The following is an 18,600-nucleotide window of genomic DNA, read 5'->3' on the forward strand; positions in this document are numbered from 1 at the left end:
GAATTCGAGCTGTTATGCCTTTTGCCATGAACTTGAACCATCCAGAATAATCTTAGGCATAGGCAGATCCAAAGACCTGGCAGAGATGTGTAAAACCCACAGGCTAACGGTAATTCCCTAAGCCAAACAACCCCAGCCCTTGAGGGTGGTGAGGATGAGGTCCTGTGGAGCTGAATCCAGTGGGCTGGCTCTCTGGAATTTCCTCAGGAAGGCCAGAAGGCCCAGAGGACCTGTGGGCTGGTAAGAAACCCCGTCCCCATCATTCATGATCAAGTCTCGCACCCTCACCTCTGGCCCAGGGATGTCCAAGTTGGGAGGGCCGTGGCCCTTTCTGGGGAACCTTTATTTCTGTTCCTCCCCTCAATCCTTCTCGCCCTTCTTCTCTGGTAGGAGCCACCTTGGCTTGCTAAAGGCTACTGCAAACGGCTTTGCTTGTGACCTGCAAAGTAGATGTGCCACAGAGCGGAAAACCTTCCCACTCTTTATTCCTAAAACTAGAAGATACGCTCTGGGCTGCAGGCTCTGTATACAAGAAGCAGGATCAAAAGAAGGTCTTAGTGCTTCCATGGTCTGTTTTACGTGTTCAGGTTGACATTCAGAATTCTGTTTTTAGAACCTGATCTAAATTACTGTCTTTGCCCAGGTGCAGTGGCTCATACCTGTAATTCCAGCACTCTGCTGAGATGGGCAGATCACTTGAGCTCAGGAGTTTGAGACCAGCCTGGGCCACATGGTGAAACTGTCTCTACAAATAATGTAACAGTTAGCCAGGTATGGTAGTGTATGCCTGTAGTTCCAGCTACTAGGGAGGCTGAGATAGGAGGATCACTTGAGCCTGGGAGGTCAAGGCTGCAGTAAGCTGTGATGGTACCTTGACCCTCAAGCCTGGGTGACAGAGTGAGACCTTGTCTCAGTAAATTAATAAATTCTTGTCTTTATGATTTTTTTTTTCCCTAGCTCAGAAATTGTATAACGCTCTTTTCCTTAATAAGAAAGGAAGAGTTTTACTGCTTGACAATGGATTCACCTTCCCACTGGATTTAATATCTATTTACCCGAAGGGCTTTGACTCCTGGGACAAGCTGGCCATAGCTCTGAACCTTATTTGGCTGTTCTAAGGTAAGAGAAAAGAGATCTTTTACACCCAGATCCCTATTCTCAGCTCCAAGTACAAAGGTTAACCTAATTTCTAAAATCCAGTATTTTTCTAAATTTACTGGTCAATAAAACTGACTCAGTCCAGGTAATGATTTTGAACCTTGCACACTGGTAGCTTTACCTAAGTTCAAGGCACAGAACAGAAATGAAGATGCCCCCAAGTCCTCCTCTACCATCATGAATATTCAGCGACTGCTGATGACTTCTCTGATCCTAACAGGTCTCAGGCACTAATCATGGGAAGCCTTGTGTGATACACTCAGGGCAAGGCTAAGAGGTATAAACTGAATGAAAAATGGGACCATGGGCTGTGAACTTAACTTTCACCAGGCGCTAATGAATTTCCTTACCTGTTTCATACAAGTGTGAAGATCAAATACGTACACAAAGTCCCTGACTTGGCATTGGAGACTAGCCTGGCCAGCATGGTGAAACCTCGTCTCTACTAAAACGACAAAAAATTAGCTGGAGATGGTGATGCATGCCTATAATCCCAGTTACTCTGGAGGCTGAGGCAGGAGAATTGCCCTCTCCGGGCCAGGCACTCTTCACAAAAGTCCCAATAGAAGAGAATTTCCCTTCCGTTCTATGGAAAATCTGGCACAAGAAACAGGCTCCTCACAGCCTCCCAATCAGAGAGCAATGGTGACGGTCTCTGGCTGCTTGTCGCCCATCCTCCAGCGGGGGCTGAAGCCCAGGCCCTTCCTAGCCTCTCCTTCCCTGACCCACCTACTCCATGGCTGGGTAAAGGCATTATGTGGGCATTGCCTGTCTGTCCGCTGAGGAGGATAGCTGCCTCTGGACCTCAATGCAAAGAATTCTCCAGGAGTGAGAGTCCTGGTTTTGTGTCTTCCTCAACCCAGCCTTCCTCACTGTCTCTGAAGCCTGTCTATCAATAACGAGTGTAAAAAGCCAGCCCCTCTGTGAGAACAGGAACGCTCTCACTTCCGCTTGTGGACGGACAACATTTTGGTTGGCTTCTACTGAATTCAACAAACAGAGGCTAGGGTTTGGTCACAGCATTGGGCACAGTAAAAACATAGTCTTACTCCGCTGTCACAGAAACGGACAGGGTTTCAGTGACTGGGGTCTCATCATGAATTACACAATAAGGTAGATTATTTAGACGGCAGATCGGCTATATCCCTTGATCTGCCTCTTTGTGGCCACTTTCCTGCTCATCATGATCTCCCTCAAACATGGAGAGGAAGAGAGACAGTCTGTCAACTCGGCATGTCACCTCCCCCACACCAGCACATCTGTCAGGGCCCAACGGACTGCAGAAGGAGCAACTCTTTCTCCAACTTTTTCTGGGTTATGCCTCTTTTCTCCATTAAATGCACAATTTGCTGATCTAAGTCTAAGAAGACATTTTATAGCACATCTGGCAGTCTGAACGATGTTATTTACAAATGCTATAAATCAAAATACTAGTTTTTCCTGTGTTATCAAAGTTTGCAAATAAACCAATAGATGGTATCTCTCCTAAACGAATTCAGATAATGTTATCTGTTAAAATTAAACAGTGAATTATCCAGCCACATTTTCCCCAAAGTCTACGTCAATTAGATTTGACCAGCTATGCCAGGCCTCTGAAGATTTAACGATAAAATGTCTACGGCTAGTATTAAAAATGACCTAGTTTATTAAGAAAATCCATTAAAGTATTTTAAAAACAAAGTCCGGTCTGATAATTTTATGTTATGAAAAGGAATCCTTCTTTTATGTGGCTATAAAAATTATTTATAAAAAATATAAAATCTATTTTCTTCTGAACTGTATTTGTTCCTTAAATGAAGATCATTCTCAAGGAGGCAACCGAGATTTATGAAAAATATTTACAATAAAGTCATAACGTCATGCGTATTAGCTAAGTAAGGCTAAAAGGAAATAGCAAATAAAATTATAGAAATTTTCCTTTTTTTAAAAAAAAGAAAAAGGCATAGGGATAACTCCCATTAACGCTGATTTAAATGGGAACAATAAAATTTATGAGTGAGTGTAAAAGCAAAAGATTCACAGGCTAACTATCGAACATGATACTGTTTTGCTAGACAACTCCGAAAGATGGATGAGCTGTAACAGAGACTTGGTTTAACTAAAAAAGCAGCTGCTTTCTCAAGTATGTGGTGTCTCCAAATGATGTTAAATGCCATGATTCACTGATTAAATATGAAACGTGTCCACTCCGAAATTCACGTGATGCTTATGTGGAGGATGTATTCAGAATTATCACACTGTGATGCAGGCAGAGACAGTGTGAGCCCTGGAGTGGCTGCTCCACGCAGAGGAGACTGCCCGCTGTGGGTCTGCACCTCGCCTCCCCAGCACCAAGTGGGTAGCCTGGGCCACACGTCTCACTGCTGGGGGTCATACACAGGGCAGCAATAAATCACCACTGCAGTATTTATAACTTCTTGCCTTGAACCAGAACCAATTAAAAACACACTTGGAAAACACGTTCGCTAACATCCTCTTTAGAATATTTATATGGATCGACTTTATTGCAAGTGAATAAACAGAGATAAGGTGGCAAAAGAAATTTCCCCAATACTAAACCCTTGATGAGACTTTTAAATTCACTCAAAGGAAAAGAATGCACCAGGAGTAATAGCTACTTATTTTTGCTGAGCGTCCTCTGCTTTTCTGCATGCTCCACGATCTTTTCTTCCACATACAGACCCTTCCGCTTCCGAACTGCGTTCATGTACTTGCGGGCCTGGTTCTCAGAGTCGGCCTTTTCCCCAAAATGCAGGTACTCCTCCTCGGTGGTTGGCACCCAGAAGGGGTCGCTGGGAATGATCTTGTAAAAGAAGATGACAGGACGTGCAAGGTTAGTCATTTTTCATTTCAAACCTTATTCACTAAGTTCCCCAATTCATATACTCTTAGTGAATGAAAAACAGGCAATGAACAGCTAAGCTTGCTAGGAATGGTAGTAAGTATTAAGAATCAGCCGGGTGTGGTGGCTCGTGCCTGTAGGCCAAGGTGGGCGGACTGCCTGAACTCAGAAGTTCCAGACCAGCCTGGGCAACACAGTGAAACCCCATCTCTGCTAAAATATGAAACAAAACAAAAAAAATTAGCGGGGCGTGGCAGCATGCACCTGTTGTCCCAGCTACTTGGGAGGCTGAGGCAGAAGAATTGCTTGAACCTGGGAGGCGGAGTTTGCAGTGAGCAGAGATTGCGCCACTGCACTCCAGCCTGGGCGACAGAGCAAGACTCTGCATTAAAAAAAAAAAAAAAAATCACTGGAGATGTGAACAAATGGAAGTAGATTCAACGAAACTTGTAACATACGTTATCATTCTTTGCTCATACTGCCAGTTCATAACACTAAGGAAGAAAGAAAACGATTAATTTTTTTTTTTTTTTTTTGACGGAGTTTTGCTCTTGTTACCCAGGCTGGAGTGCAATGGCGCGATCTCGGCTCATCACAACCTTCGCCTCCTGGGTTCAGGCAATTCTCCTGCCTCAGCCTCCTGAGTAGCTGGGATTACAGGCACGCGCCACCATGCCCAGCTAATTTTTTGTATTTTTAGTAGAGACGGGGTTTCACCATGTTGACCAGGATGGTCTCGACTCTTGACCTCGTGATCCACCCGCCTCGGCCTCCCAAAGTGCTGGGATTACAGGCTTGAGCCACCGTGCCAGGCCTGAAAACGATTAATTTTTAATAATATGATTTTAAAAAGCTTTCCTTTTTGCTAGGATATATCTGAATGTTAAAGTCTTTTCCATCAATATTTTGCCTTTGTCCTCAACCTCAACAAAGACCAACACATGTTAGTACATACCTATTTTTTTAAGAGACAGAGTTTCGCTCTGTTGCCCAGGCTGGAGTGCAGTGGTGCAATCATAGCTCACTGCAGCCTCCATCTCCCGGGCTCAAGTGATCGTCCTCCCTTAGCCTCCCAAGCAGCTAGGATTACAGGTGCATGCCACCAGGCCCAGCTAATTTTTAACTTTTTTTCTGGAGGTGGTGGATGTATGACATTGTGAATGGAAAAAAAAAAATGCAGCAAAATGTTTACTTTAAAATGTTCAGTTTTATGTTGTATGAATTTCAACCTCAGTACATTATTTTTAAAGACGGACCGAACGAAATTTCCCAGAATACAGAATACAGCACAGAGAGATGGAAATTAAAAAAAAAAAAAGTATGAAAGGAAAGTCAAGAGTCATAAAGTATGGGCCGGGTGCGGTGGCTCAAGCCTGTAATCCCAGCACTTTGGGAGGCCGAGGCGGGTGGATCACGAGGTCAAGAGATCGAGACCATCCTGGTCAATATGGTGAAACCCTGTCTCTACTAAAAATACAAAACATTAGCTGGGCATGGTGGCACATGCCTGTAATCCCAGCTACTCAGGAGGCTGAGGCAGGAGAATTGCCTGAGCCCAGGAGGCGGAGGTTGCGGTGAGCCGAGATCGCGCCATCGCACTCCAGCCTGGGTAACAAGAGCGAAACTCCGTCTCAAAAAAAAAAAAAAAAAAAAAAAAAAAAAAAAAAAAAAAAGAGTCATAAAGTATGTACAGGGTATATCTCACAGTAGTTCCAAAACCAGAAAACAGAGACCAGGATGAGAGTCTTCAGATGGAAACACCTCACTGAGTTTGGAGCAAGATAATAAAATAATCCAGCCCTTGTGACAGTGTTGAAATGCTGGAAATTTGTGGGCACCTGCATCTCCTGAGGTTCAATTCTAACCCACTAGACGTTATAGACTGGGAGGTGGGAGCCATAACTATGCTCCTTGCTCTTGAACAAAGGCTGGAAATAAAGCAGCTGTCTGTGTCCTGGTGCTGAGGCAGATACAGAGAAAATCAGAGAAAAGCCAGATCATCTAGAGAAGAACATGAATCAGACCAACGACAAACTTCGCATCAGCAACAGATGCTGGGACACAGTGAAGTCCTCAGAGTGCGAAGGAGCCTCGGTGTGAGCCTACACGTCGTTATCTAGTTAAATAAACCATTATCCAAAAAAAGCCTCTGTTGGACAGACTTTAAAACATACGACCTCTCATGGACACTCAACAAAAGAATGAAGAAATATCCTTCTAGGAAAGAGTCCTGAAGGAAAGAGCAGGCGGTAAGAACGGAGAGCAGCCAGGAGGCACAGAGGCATTATCGGCCCTAGAGCAACAATTCTGGCAGGTGACAGCAAGTCCACAGGAGGAGTGTCTTGAAGTGGGACCCCAGTTAGAGGCTGGGGACAGAAAAGGAGACAAGGTCCAGCAATTGGGTTGGGGATGGGTAGGCAGAGTTGCAGTCAAGGGCAGATGGATGGAGTTTAGATGAAAAACTGCAGTGAGGAGGAGGAGTGGGAAGGAAGCTCAGTCCTGTGGACTTGGCCATCTGAGGGGGTTCTTCTGGGTTACAGGGTGTATGCTGTGATTTTGGGGGCACATCAGTCCCAGGGACTCAATTCTGATTCACTAGCCACTGGGCCTAGGATAGCAAGGCTCATTCGAGACCATTCACCAGCAGACAATGTCACCATGATACCAGCCAGGCTGACAGTTTGGGCTCAGGGCCTGGGCCTGGGCAGGACGAAGGGAAGGAAGGTGGCTGTCACTCAAAACAGCCTGAAAGGTCAAAAGCCACCCACCCGGGGTAAGGATAGGTGTAGCTATGCAGGGGGAGCATGAGGGAGCCTTTTGGTGATGGAACAATTCTGTATCTTGTTCCATAAAGCTACATATGTGATAAATTTTTTTTTTAGCACTAATGACATACAAACTCCCATGAATGTACAGAGCAGAGGAAACGGAGCCTGCATCTTTGATGGTGCCCCTGAGCCATAGTAATTGCTCAGGGACACCACCAGCCCTAATTGCTTAAATAATTACTATTCCGGCTTTATGGTTCCTGCAGCTGAGAACACGCATAATCCATCAATTGATAGAGTTGTGAAGACTGAGGAAGATATTACATAAAATTCAGACAGTAAAGCACCTGGCACATCCTAGGTGTGTCTGGCTCCAAAGCCTGCCTTTGCCATGTTTGCAGACTGCCATGAAGACTGGGTTTATCCAAACATAAGTTGCACACTGGTACTAGCTAAGTCAAGTGCATGTAACTGGTGAAATCCGAACGAGCTCTATTGGTGTATCAGTGTCAATGTCCTGGTATGGTATTGTACTATAGATACAAGAGATGTTAACACTGGGGGAGGAGGGGTGAAGGGCTCACAGGACCTCCCTGTATATATTTTTTGGTAACTTCCTATGGAAAAAAAATTTGTAGTTTTTTTTTTTTTTGAGACGGAGTTTCGCTCTTGTTACCCAGGCTGGAGTGCAATGGCGCGATCTCGGCTCACGGCAACCTCCGCCTCCTGGGTTCAGGCAATTCTCCTGCCTCAGCCTCCTGAGTAGCTGGGATTACAGGCACGCGCCACCATGCCCAGCTAATTTTTTTTGTATTTTTAGTAGAGACGGGGTTTCACCATGTTGACCAGGTTGGTCTCGATCTCTCGACCTTGTGATCCACCCACCTCGGCCTCCCAAAGTGCTGGGATTACAGGCTTGAGCCACCGCGCCCGGCCACATTTGTAGTTTTTTAAACAAATTTTTAAAAGACACCCGACCACCAGTTATAATTCTCTTTTGCCTGGAGGTAAAATTCTCAACACTTGTGAGAAACACACACTGCTTCCAGAATTGGTTACTCCGCTTTGCTGGTGGGAGGACAAGGTGAGAGGGGTGACGTCTGTTCCTCATACACAAGGAAACAGGCAGAGAATGCCATGAGCGAGAACCAAGTGAGTCTGTGTGGAATCAAACCCAGAGTGAGGAGTAGGGGGGTGGCATGTCGCCGAATCTAGGGACAGGCACTGAGGCCAGAGTGAAAGTGCTGAGAGGGTTAACTGCACCGGCTATGGAGCCAGGCAGTCTCCCTTCAGTGCCAGCTCCCTGCCTGCTTAGCTGTGTGATCTTGGGCAACATATTTCAAACGGTCATACACCTGGGTTCTCCCATTTGTAAGGATGGCATGTTAAAAGTCTCAATATCGGGCCGGGCGTGGTTGCTCATGCCTGTAATCTCAGCTCTTTGGGAGGCTGAGGCAGGCGGATCATGAGGTCAAGAGATCGAGACTATCCTGGCTAACATGGTGAAACTCCGTGTACGAAAAATACAAAAATGAGCTGGGCGTGGAGGTGCAAGCCTGTAGTCCCAGCTACTCAGAAGGCTAAGGCAGGAGAATCACTTGAACCCGGGAGATGGAAGTTGCAGTGAGCCAAGATTACGCCACTGCACTCCAGCCTGGCGACAGAGCGAGATCCGTCTCAAAAAAAAAAAAAAAAAAAGTACCAATATCATGAAGACAGCTTTGCTCCTCCTGCGTCTGTGTGGACAGCCCGAAGCCACTTGTCTCAACAGGCCCGACAAACTCTGAGAACAGCGCAGATGGAACACCACCCGAGTGCTCCAGGCTGGTTTTGAATTTCCTTGGTTGAGCAAAGACAAGCCCACCCTTTTATGGTTGGCCAGCTTGTGCTCTACAGAAAGGCCCCTCCAGGCCACAGAGAGGGGCTCGTTATCACACTGAAGAAAAAAGGTGCTTTTTTTTTTTCCTTACTGCCTCACCCAGAATACATCGGCCTAGAGTGAGAATGTATTTTTGCAACTCAATAGCCTGAAGGAGATGCCATTTTCTGATTCATAACACGGTACCCAAGTGCAAACTGTTGCCCTAGGCATCAAGGGAAACGAAAGCCCAGAAGGAAGAAGCTCTGGGTGCCCCATTTCAATTTTTTGCCCAGTTTTCACTACGATTACAGCTGGCAGGTGGAAAATACCATGTCCAAAATAAACTTGTTTGGTGCGATTATAATCACTTCACCCGGTGTGAACTTTAGCCCACCCCTCAGGGTAATCTCAGTAGTAAGCCGCGAATCTTGAGGTTATGCTGACATACATGTACAACCGCACTGGGTGGTAATATTTTTTCTTTCTGTGTCTGTTATTAGCTCCTTTTCTTTCTTTTTCACAGAAGGGTAAAACATAGGAAAGAGAAATTATGAGATTGCTGACTTCAAAGGTTTCCTCATGGAAAAATGCCTGTAATTTTATTTTCTCTATTTTTTGAAGCACTTTCTCTCAAAAGCTCTTGATTGTAAATTATATGGTGTGGTAGAATACAAATGAAAAGAAGCCGTATCTCAACAACTGTGTTATTTCTAAACCTAACTATGGGGGAAAAACCAAGACAGCCAAAAAATATCAGATCAATGACATTTAATTATAATGTAGTTTTCAAGATTCCAAAGATTTGAAGCTTTTGGGAACAGGACCACGACAGGTGGCAAGGACATGGCAGAAGGATGGCACAAAACTGGGGCGAAATTTTCTTGAGAACATTTTTCTCTCAAGTTATTTAAGAGACTTATTTTTAATAACAAGATATAGCTAAGCCAGAAAGTAACATTTTTTAAAAATTATTAAATGTGTAAGATCAATTTTAAGATTTTTAAAAAAATTTCTGAAGGATAAAGGAGATGGAAAACCATCAAGGCCTTCATGTACAAAAACTGCCTATTTGGTAAAATCTTGCTGTTTTTATACTAGTTGTCCCTAAATATCCCGAATAGATATTTCAGGTAGGCATATGGCCACCTGAATCTGAAGATTGAGAAGGTTGAGGCATACTTTTTCTTTTTTTTTTTTTTGAGACGGAGTTTCGCTCTTGTTACCCAGGCTGGAGTGCAATGGCGCGATCTCGGCTCACCGCAACCTCCGCCTCCTGGGCTCAGGCAATTCTCCTGCCTCAGCCTCCTGAGTAGCTGGGATTACAGGCACGCGCCACCATGCCCAGCTAATGTTTTGTATTTTTAGTAGAGACGGGGTTTCGCCATGTTGACCAGGACGGTCTCGATCTCTTGACCTCGTGATCCACCCGCCTCGGCCTCCCAAAGTGCTGGAATTACAGGCTTGAGCCACCGCGCCCGGCATGAGGCATACTTTTTCTACAAAGAGCCAGATAGTAAATATCTTAGACTTTGCAGGCCATATATGATTTCTATCACAGCTACTTTACTCTGCTTAAAAGCAGTCATGGAAAATACGTACATGATTGGGTACAGGTGTATTCTAAAAAAATTTATTTACCAAAACAGACCACAGGCCATAGACCTAAAGACTACATTTCCCAGCCTCCTTCTTAGGTGGGGCCTTGTTAGATGTGCTCAGATGACTGCTTCTGGGCCTTGGGATGAGGGTGAAGTGATTGTGTGCAAGACCCAGTTTGTGCCCTTAAAGGGAAGGAGAACATCTTATTCTTCCTCATCCTCATTCTTATTGGCTGGAATGCAGATGTGATGGCGGGGGTAGAGTAGCCACTTTGGACAATCAGTGGGAGCCAAGTGTTGAGAAAGGCAGCAAGCCAGAATGGGCCTGGGATCCCACCACAGTGAGACACAGGTCAGCCCTAGTCTGCCTCCCTGGACCCAAAAGAGAAATCATCTCTGCCTTATTTGAGCCACTATATTTTGGGATCCTTTTATTAGAGCAGTCTTACCTGCTTCCTAAATAATATATCTGACAACTAAGAAATGAAGGGAACTTTATATATATATATTTTAAAAAATATGCTTTATAAATCACTTGGAAGGATAAGACTATCAAATGATGAGATTTTAAAACAAAAAATAGAATATAAGAATTCAAATGGATCATTCTTCCAATAATGATGCCATTACAACAGCTCTGAATGCCTATTAGGGATCTGGATTTACAGACAATCCCAGTGATTACTTAACCTACATCCTCTTTGTTCTGATCAAACATACTATAACCCAGTTTTATGCGCAAGTGTTAATCAAGGACATCTTCATGAGATGGACTACTTGTCATCTCTGAGATATTCAGAAGCATGACTTGTGAATTCGGAAGGCAGTTTGCGGCAATGGTAATGCCAATGAGGAAAGCATTCTTCCTCTCAAGGTCATTGGGTTGGAGTGGGCTGAATCTCTCTGGTTCTAAATATTGTTTAGCTGTATTGCTCTGTAATCACACACCAGGTAACTAAAACCTGTGGTAGAGGATGCTGTAATAATGTTTTCATTAGAACCATCTGTAATATATTTCACTACATAGTTCCTTTTTATCAGCCACTGCCTTTTAAAATGCATCCCTTATGTTTCTTATCGGTTTGTGTTCTTACATAAAAGTCGAATGCCAAAAACCAAAACCAAAACTAAAAAGCTAGAATTCTGGATAAATGAGAAATGACTACCCACAAGCTCAGAAATTACAAAATTCATGTTTTGGGGCTATTGTTTTCTACATAATGAAATGCAGCAATATCTCATCAGATATGATAAGCCGGCAAAACCATCAAAACCCCATTAAGTTTTCAGAGAAAGATGCAAAAGGTAAGAAAAAATTCACAGTAAATTACTGTTAAAACCTAGACTTTGTACTGACCAAACTCTATGATGTAACCTAAATCACAGTGTTACCCTTGGTTCTGTCAATCATTACGAATATGACTTCATTTTTTTTTAAAGGAAAAGCAGACACAATGGAGTGCTCTGGGATGGTTACTTCACTTGCAGTCATTTAGATGAAATGAACTTACTGAATTAAAAGCAGACTTGCCCTGTCCAAAGTCAATTTTTCTAAAGTACCACCCTTCTTTACTTCACTGATTCACTTGATTATAAATTTCATTTTAAAAAGAAAGTTCTCCTTCAATTATTCTCACTTTCCATTCTCATCTATATTTAAACTCTTCTTACAGTGTTCTGGAAAAAGGGACCCAACAGGCTAAAGAAAGTGAGAAAGATAACAGCTTAGCATTGAAGCTAAATCCTGAGTTTTGTTGAAATAGAGTTTAAGAATAAAACCACGGATAATCTGTGTGAAGCCCTGTGCAATGCCACACTGCTGACAGGAAGCCAAAAGGAATGTGGTATGGACTCAGAAAATGATCCATGAGGAACGATCTTCGCATCAGCAAGGGCTGGTCAGCCACAATGTCAGGCACTAGGTTAGATATTTGACCAGAGGGTGAAGAAAACTCGGGAGGGTCCATGATTTGCCCAAATAAGAAGAATTTGTATTTGAAACCAGGACTGTCTGACTCCAGAGTCAATGCTTCTTCCATTACCTTACAAACCTCCATGGTAAAAGGGAATAATGTGAAGATATTTCAATTCCCTGTAAACAACCACCACAAAAACTGTTCTTAAAACACTCTTTCTACTTATATCCTTGGGTTTAAAATTTTCTTCCTGACCTTAGGCTTTTTCTTGAAAAGTAAATCGTTTTTGCACGTGGCTTGCAGTTTGTCTCTACCGGCCTTTTCTCATGCGGCCCCTTCTGACTGAATGTCCCCCTTAGCTGGCTCCCATCTCCTTTGCCTTTAAGGATCTGTTCAGGACGGCTGGTCTGACCTTACCTTTGCCTCTCGCTATTGTTTTTTCTCTAACTTAACAATGTGTTCACAATCTTTCCTTCTCTCCCCAGCAATGGGGATCTGTTTGTTAAGTTTTCCTTTCTGATTACCGAGAAGGTTTGCCTTTCACCCACCTTTACCCACACTGACAATGAAGGGTTCTGAGTAACCATTTCATTCCATTCTCATTCCACAACACTTGAAAGCCACGGAAACCTTGAATCTTCATAACGGGGATGGAAGAATATACAATACACCATGATTTAAAGCTACCACTTTGCAAGAAGTGTAACTGTTCCCTTCTAAATGGCTGGAGATAATTTTTTTTCCCTGGAAGAAAATGCTCTTAAAATTTCACATTCAAAAGGTCCGTGAGTTTCCATTAAAAATCTAAAATATATATTTGGATGAAAAAAGGATTAAATTTTCAGTATCTTAAATTTTATATTGAATAAAAGGAACACATGAGAGTGACTGTGTGTGTGTGTGTGTGTGTGTGTGTGTGTGTGTGTGTGTTTATTATAAGCCACAGATGATCTCAGGATCATTCAATCTGGATAAAAAAGCCATTTGCTTTCACCTGTCCATTTGACTGAGTTGAGCCACACACAGAAAGGCCAGATGCCATGATCTGTGTTGTCTGCTATTCTTGGGCTCTTCTGTAGGGAATGTACCCATAGACGAGAAGGAAGGGATAGGAACTTGGATTTTTACCTCCCAATGGCTGAATACCAGTTGCGGGCTGGCCAGGCCACTTGTCCTCTTCCTGATTTCATCAGCAAAACCAAAGCTTTCAGCCACAGGCAGCACAGCCTTAATAATGAACATGTCTGTCCCTTCTTTCATTTCTTCTTGAAGTACCCGACCTTCTCTCTTTGACAAGACAGCATAGACTCGACCTGCAAAACCACAAATCTTTTAAATTCATGGATCAGTCATATGGCTTGAGCCACACAAAAGACATGATTGCCCATACACCTTGTAACAATCCACTAATGATTCAATTTGTTCTCAATAACGTTGGTTTACAAAAGCATGGAACACTTTTTAAGTGTTTATTTAAAAAGCACGAGATTTATAGAAAAATTAGAAACAAAAAATAACAAAAAGTTAAATCGCCCTAAACTGCACTGTTCATTGTCAAACCCCGTAATACAGCACAAGATGGAGGAGACTGGTAAAAGGACCTTTCAGTGCAATTTCACTTCTGAGCCATCTTTGGGTCTGAAATCCAATGAGTATGGCTGGGCTTTGTAAACATTAAGATGTTTTAATAATTATGAGACCTTATTGACGTGACAATGATAATTATGATGACATAGGCTATTTGGGCATAGTAAGCAAGCAACTGGCATTTTTTTTGTTTTTTGTTTTTTTCAGACGGAGTTTCGTTCTTGTTACCCAGGCTGGAGTGCAATGGCGCGATCTCGGCTCACTGCAACCTCCGCCTCCTGGGTTCAAGCAATTCTCCTGCCACAGCTTCCCGAGTAGCTGGGACTACAGGCACGCGCCACCATGCCCAGCTGATTTTTTGTATTTTTTAGTAGAGATGGGGTTTCACCATGTTGACCAGGATGGTCTCGATCTCTTGACCTCGTGATCCACCCGCCTCAGCCTCCCAAAGTGCTGGGATTACAGGCTTGAGCCACTGCACCCAGCCGCAACTGGCATTTTTATACCAAAAATTAAAACCACACACATAAATATTTGCCCATATTTTTCTTAAACTGGTAATATTTAAGTGACATGAGTATTAAGTGTTTTATTCCCCTGAAAACTGATAGGTTTGGAATCTTTAATGTCTGGTAACAATTTCTAGTGTCACGGCACAAGAATTCTACTACTAGCAAATTATCTTGGATGACTCTTAATTCATCTTTAGGCACAGTTCTGCCTCATGCTCAGGAGGGAAATATCTTCCCCTCTCACTGGTGTTCTTTATGAGTGCCTTTGGGTATGCGATACATCCTTTCAACTAGTAGGGAGAATTGACCCTGTGAAGAATAGAGACACACTGAAAATCATAGACAATCACGAAGAACTTGCTGTAACCGGCAGATACTTTAAAGCCTCTTCTTTCACCTGCTGCATAAAAAAAATTTGTTACATAAGTCATCTATGCATATATTATTCTTAAACATGTACAACACTGCTGCTAAGCAGAGCTCAAGTATCCTCTGACCACCATCGAGTCCGGGACCCTTCTCTCTTAACTGCCAAGGTGATGAGTCTGGAGTGTCCGCTACCCACTCACCTTTATTTATTTAGTTTTTCAACTAGAAACTGAGGACCTAAAGCCAAAATGATTCCCAAACTTTTCTCTCTGATTCAGATTTCCCCCTAGTGGCAGTTAATAGGCAACAAACGGCAGAACACCTTTGTGTCACAGGGCCTCCAGGTAAACGAAACTAAAATCCCCGATAAGCCTTCACCACGTTTAGGTTTAGCTTAAAAACAAACAAAGTGAACAATCCATTCGTAATGCAAGGCATCCCCTTTCCTCTTGTCTGTTTCCCCAGCTAGCTACTACATCCTCTCCTTCCTTCCTTCCCCACATCTCTTCAACAGGCAGCTTCTCATTTCTACACGATGTGCTCTTTCTTTAACATCTAGGCTCTCCTGGTTGCTCCAGGAAACTGCTTCCTTGAAATTTCACAGTAATTTTCATATTCCTAACCTAAATGCTTTTTGTTCTCAATTTTAATCCTCTATGATTTCTCTGTGGTATTTGAAGCTACTGATTAACCCTTTCTCTGTCAACTGTCTCCAATCTTGGTATTCTCCCCCTTAAACTCCTGGCCTTCTGGCTGTCACTCTCTTTATTTCAGTATCTCTTCGACTTCTTCTTATGGGTATTCTTTGAGGCTTCATACTCTTTGAACGAACTCTCCACACAGCGAGCCAACTAATTTATCATTTGTGTAGTTTAAACTAACTAATTTTATGCCTGGGACTCCGAAGACCATCTCTAAGCCAGGACTCTCCTTGGCCTGCCAATACCACTTTACAATGGATGCCAGAGCATCTCTACTGTGGAACCCAACTTCCTTTTAAATTTAACATGTCTAAGAACATATTACCTACTTCAAAAGGCAACTCCATTCTCCCCATTCCAATGATTTCCCCCTATCATGCATACACAGAAACCTCATAGTTAGAGAATCACACAACAGTGGCGTCGAAGGAAACTTGAGGGTCAATGATTTCTACCAAAGTAGCTGTTTAAGCTCTGCTTGTATCCTCTAAAACTCATTTCTTCCCAGGGCAGCCCATTCCGTCTTTGGATAGCCTTAATGGCTAGACCATTCTTGAGCCCCAAATGTGTTCCCTGGAAGTTTCTGAACATCAGTCCTAGTTTTTATCACATGGGAGAATTTTAATCCATCTCCCTCAAATTACCCTATAAGCTACTCGAAGACAGCTATCTTATCTTCACTTTTCCAGGTCAATTTTGCTATGATAGACCCGTATTTCTTGTTTTATCCTGGTCACGTTCCTACTTGAACTACTATGATTCATTTACATCCCTCTTGGTATTTGGTACCCAGAAACGAAAACAATACTTCAAGTACAGTCTGAAAAGCTCCCAAAACAGCAGAAAAACTATTATTTTCATTAGTGATCCCTTTTAGTTATATATTGTCTGAGATACATAGAAAAAAATCTTACCATAATACCTAATATGTGTGAACTAGGAATCTTTACTCCCCTATCTCATTCAAAGAAACATTTTAAGTGGTGGGAGTGGTGGGTCACGCCTGTAATCCCAGCACTCTGGGAGGCCAGGGTGGGTGGATCACCTGAGGTCAGGAGTTCGAGACCAGCCTGGCCAACATGGTGAAATCCCATCTTCACTAAAAGTACAAAAATGAGCTGGGCATGGCGGCGTGCGCCTGTAATCCCAGCTACTCCGGAGGCCTAGGTAGGAGAATCGCTTAGAGGAGAACCTGGGAGGTGGAGCTGCAGTGAGCTGAGATTGTGCCACCGCACTCCAGCCTGGGCAACAGAGCAAGACTCTGTCTCAAAGAAAAAAGAAAAAAAAAAAAAAAAAGAAATGTTTGAAGGTAGTCTATGGAATTAAATACAAAACAATAAAACAACAGGGATAAAAAAGAAGGAGGAAAGTGAGGCAAACAGACCACAAATAAGGGGCCAGTGGGGACAAACTCCCTGCCTGCCGCTGCATGGGTCATGCCAGCAGGCTTAGATCAATAACTGTAATGGAAACTGAATGTAATTAATCATGTAAGCTTGATCCATTCCATTTAAATTCCATGAAAACTGTATCTTAAAACTGGGGCATAGTGATGAATCACCAAGCACAGGAAAATACTATTATAAAACCTTCCAAATACACTTGGCTCTCGTGATGGGTGTGTCCAATGCTTGGATGCATTCAAAGACCCCTAAATATGCCATTGTTATCACTGAGAAATTAACATAGCTGTATCAACAAGGATTTCTGATCACGTGGCCCGTGACTGTAAATACTTTCATAGCCTCTCCGTTGGATATCTGTTCCATCATGATCATTAGTTTGTTCAGTCACTTAAAGATCAGAGCTGGTTGAGCGCAGTGACTCATCACTGTAATACTAGCACGTTGGGAGGTAGAGGCAGGAGGAATGCTTGAGAACAGGAGTTTGAGACAAGCCTGTGTAACAAAACAAGACCCTGTCTCTACAAAGTTTAAAAATTAGCCACATGTAGTGGTGTGCATTTGTAGTCCTAGCTACTTGGGAGGCTGAGGCAGGAGGATCATCTGAGCCCAGAAGTTGGAGGCTGCAGTGGGCTATGATCATGTCATCGCACTACAGCCTGGCAACTGGGCAGGACTCTGCAGGAGGGAGGGCTGGAGGCAGGGAGGAAGTGAGGTAAGGAGGGACCAGAGCACCTTCCTGTATGAAAGGAACCAGGGAAGAAGAATTCATCAGGGGAAAAAAACTGCAACAAAAATGTTAATCAAATGAAACAGTTTTGATCAGGGTTCAACTATTAATGACTACACCATAAATATCTCAGCCTGTATTCGAGGCAGTAATCCACCCCTTCAGCTTCTCTAACTGCCAGACCCTAGAGTACATAGGACACAGCCCCTGTAATCTAAGCCAAGGTATACCACTCACTGTCCACAGTACACATTGAAGGTTTTACCAACTCTGAGCACAGTTTCTTCAACCTAGACTACTCTCAGTCCAACTCTATATTCAAATCCTTTTTATCATTCAAGGCCCATTCAAAAACAACTTGTTCCATGAAGTCTTCTCTGATACCCAAGCTCAAAAAAAAATCTCTTCACCATTTGGGTGAACATGATCTGTTCTTTTACAGCTTTATAGATTCTCATACATGTTCTTCTTCCTTAATACTAAGATTAACCTGTAGATTTTACAATCTTGAAAGCGGGAAGTTTGGCAATTAAAGGTGTGTTGTTTTTTCAGAATTTAGGAAAGGGAGCAGTTGTTTGCAGCCATGTTTTCACAGTAAACATTCAGGGAACAATGCACATTTCCAATTTGGGAATGATAGTTAAGCAATTATATCACATCCAACTATATCACATTCTCCTGCCTCAGCCTCCCAAGTAGCTGGGATTACAGGCACGCCCCACCATGCCCGGCTAATTTTTTGTATTTTTAGTAGAGACGGGGTTTCATCATGTTGATCAGGATCGTCTCGATCTCTTGACCTTGTGATCCACCCGCCTTGGCCTCCCAAAGTGCTGGGATTACAGGCGTGAACCACTGCACCCGGCCCTCACCTTGAGATTTGTTATTGTTGATAACGCTTGTGCAATAACTTTAATTAAAAACACAAATAAATTGGTACATACTTATTCTTATACACCAGGTCACATTAACCTCCTCCTTTTGTCATAGAGCTGTAAGATTGCTGAATCAGGCCAATGTGGTTGACAGGATACAGATGGGCTTCAATCAAATCGGCGATAAAGCATGCTGCAGGCCCAGCGGGGAATGTAGGCTGGCTGCTACCTTATAGATAGATCCGCTACAAGTTTATAGATAATTATGGTAACAGGTCGA

General features: G+C 43.1%; 1 protein-coding gene across 2 annotated transcripts in view; it reads right to left on the reverse strand.

Moving 5' to 3' along the window:
- Positions 1-3,634: 3,634 nt before the first annotated feature.
- The window catches only part of EFL1 (elongation factor like GTPase 1), a 117,275-nt gene continuing 102,309 nt past the window's right edge, over positions 3,635-18,600 (reverse strand). For both annotated transcript variants that reach the window (XR_746387.3, XM_003921674.4), the window contains exons 19-20: positions 13,272-13,456; positions 3,635-3,961 (exon numbers count right to left, since the gene is read on the reverse strand). Coding sequence is in view for 1 of the 2 variants with exons in the window: in XM_003921674.4 (XP_003921723.1) it covers positions 3,773-3,961; positions 13,272-13,456 (374 nt within the window). In the remaining variant the exon portion in view is untranslated. The remainder of the gene's footprint in view (positions 3,962-13,271; positions 13,457-18,600) is intronic.

This window comes from Saimiri boliviensis, chromosome 5, assembly GCF_048565385.1.
Source record: "Saimiri boliviensis isolate mSaiBol1 chromosome 5, mSaiBol1.pri, whole genome shotgun sequence".
In the NCBI taxonomy this organism is placed as follows: Eukaryota; Metazoa; Chordata; class Mammalia; order Primates; family Cebidae; genus Saimiri; species Saimiri boliviensis.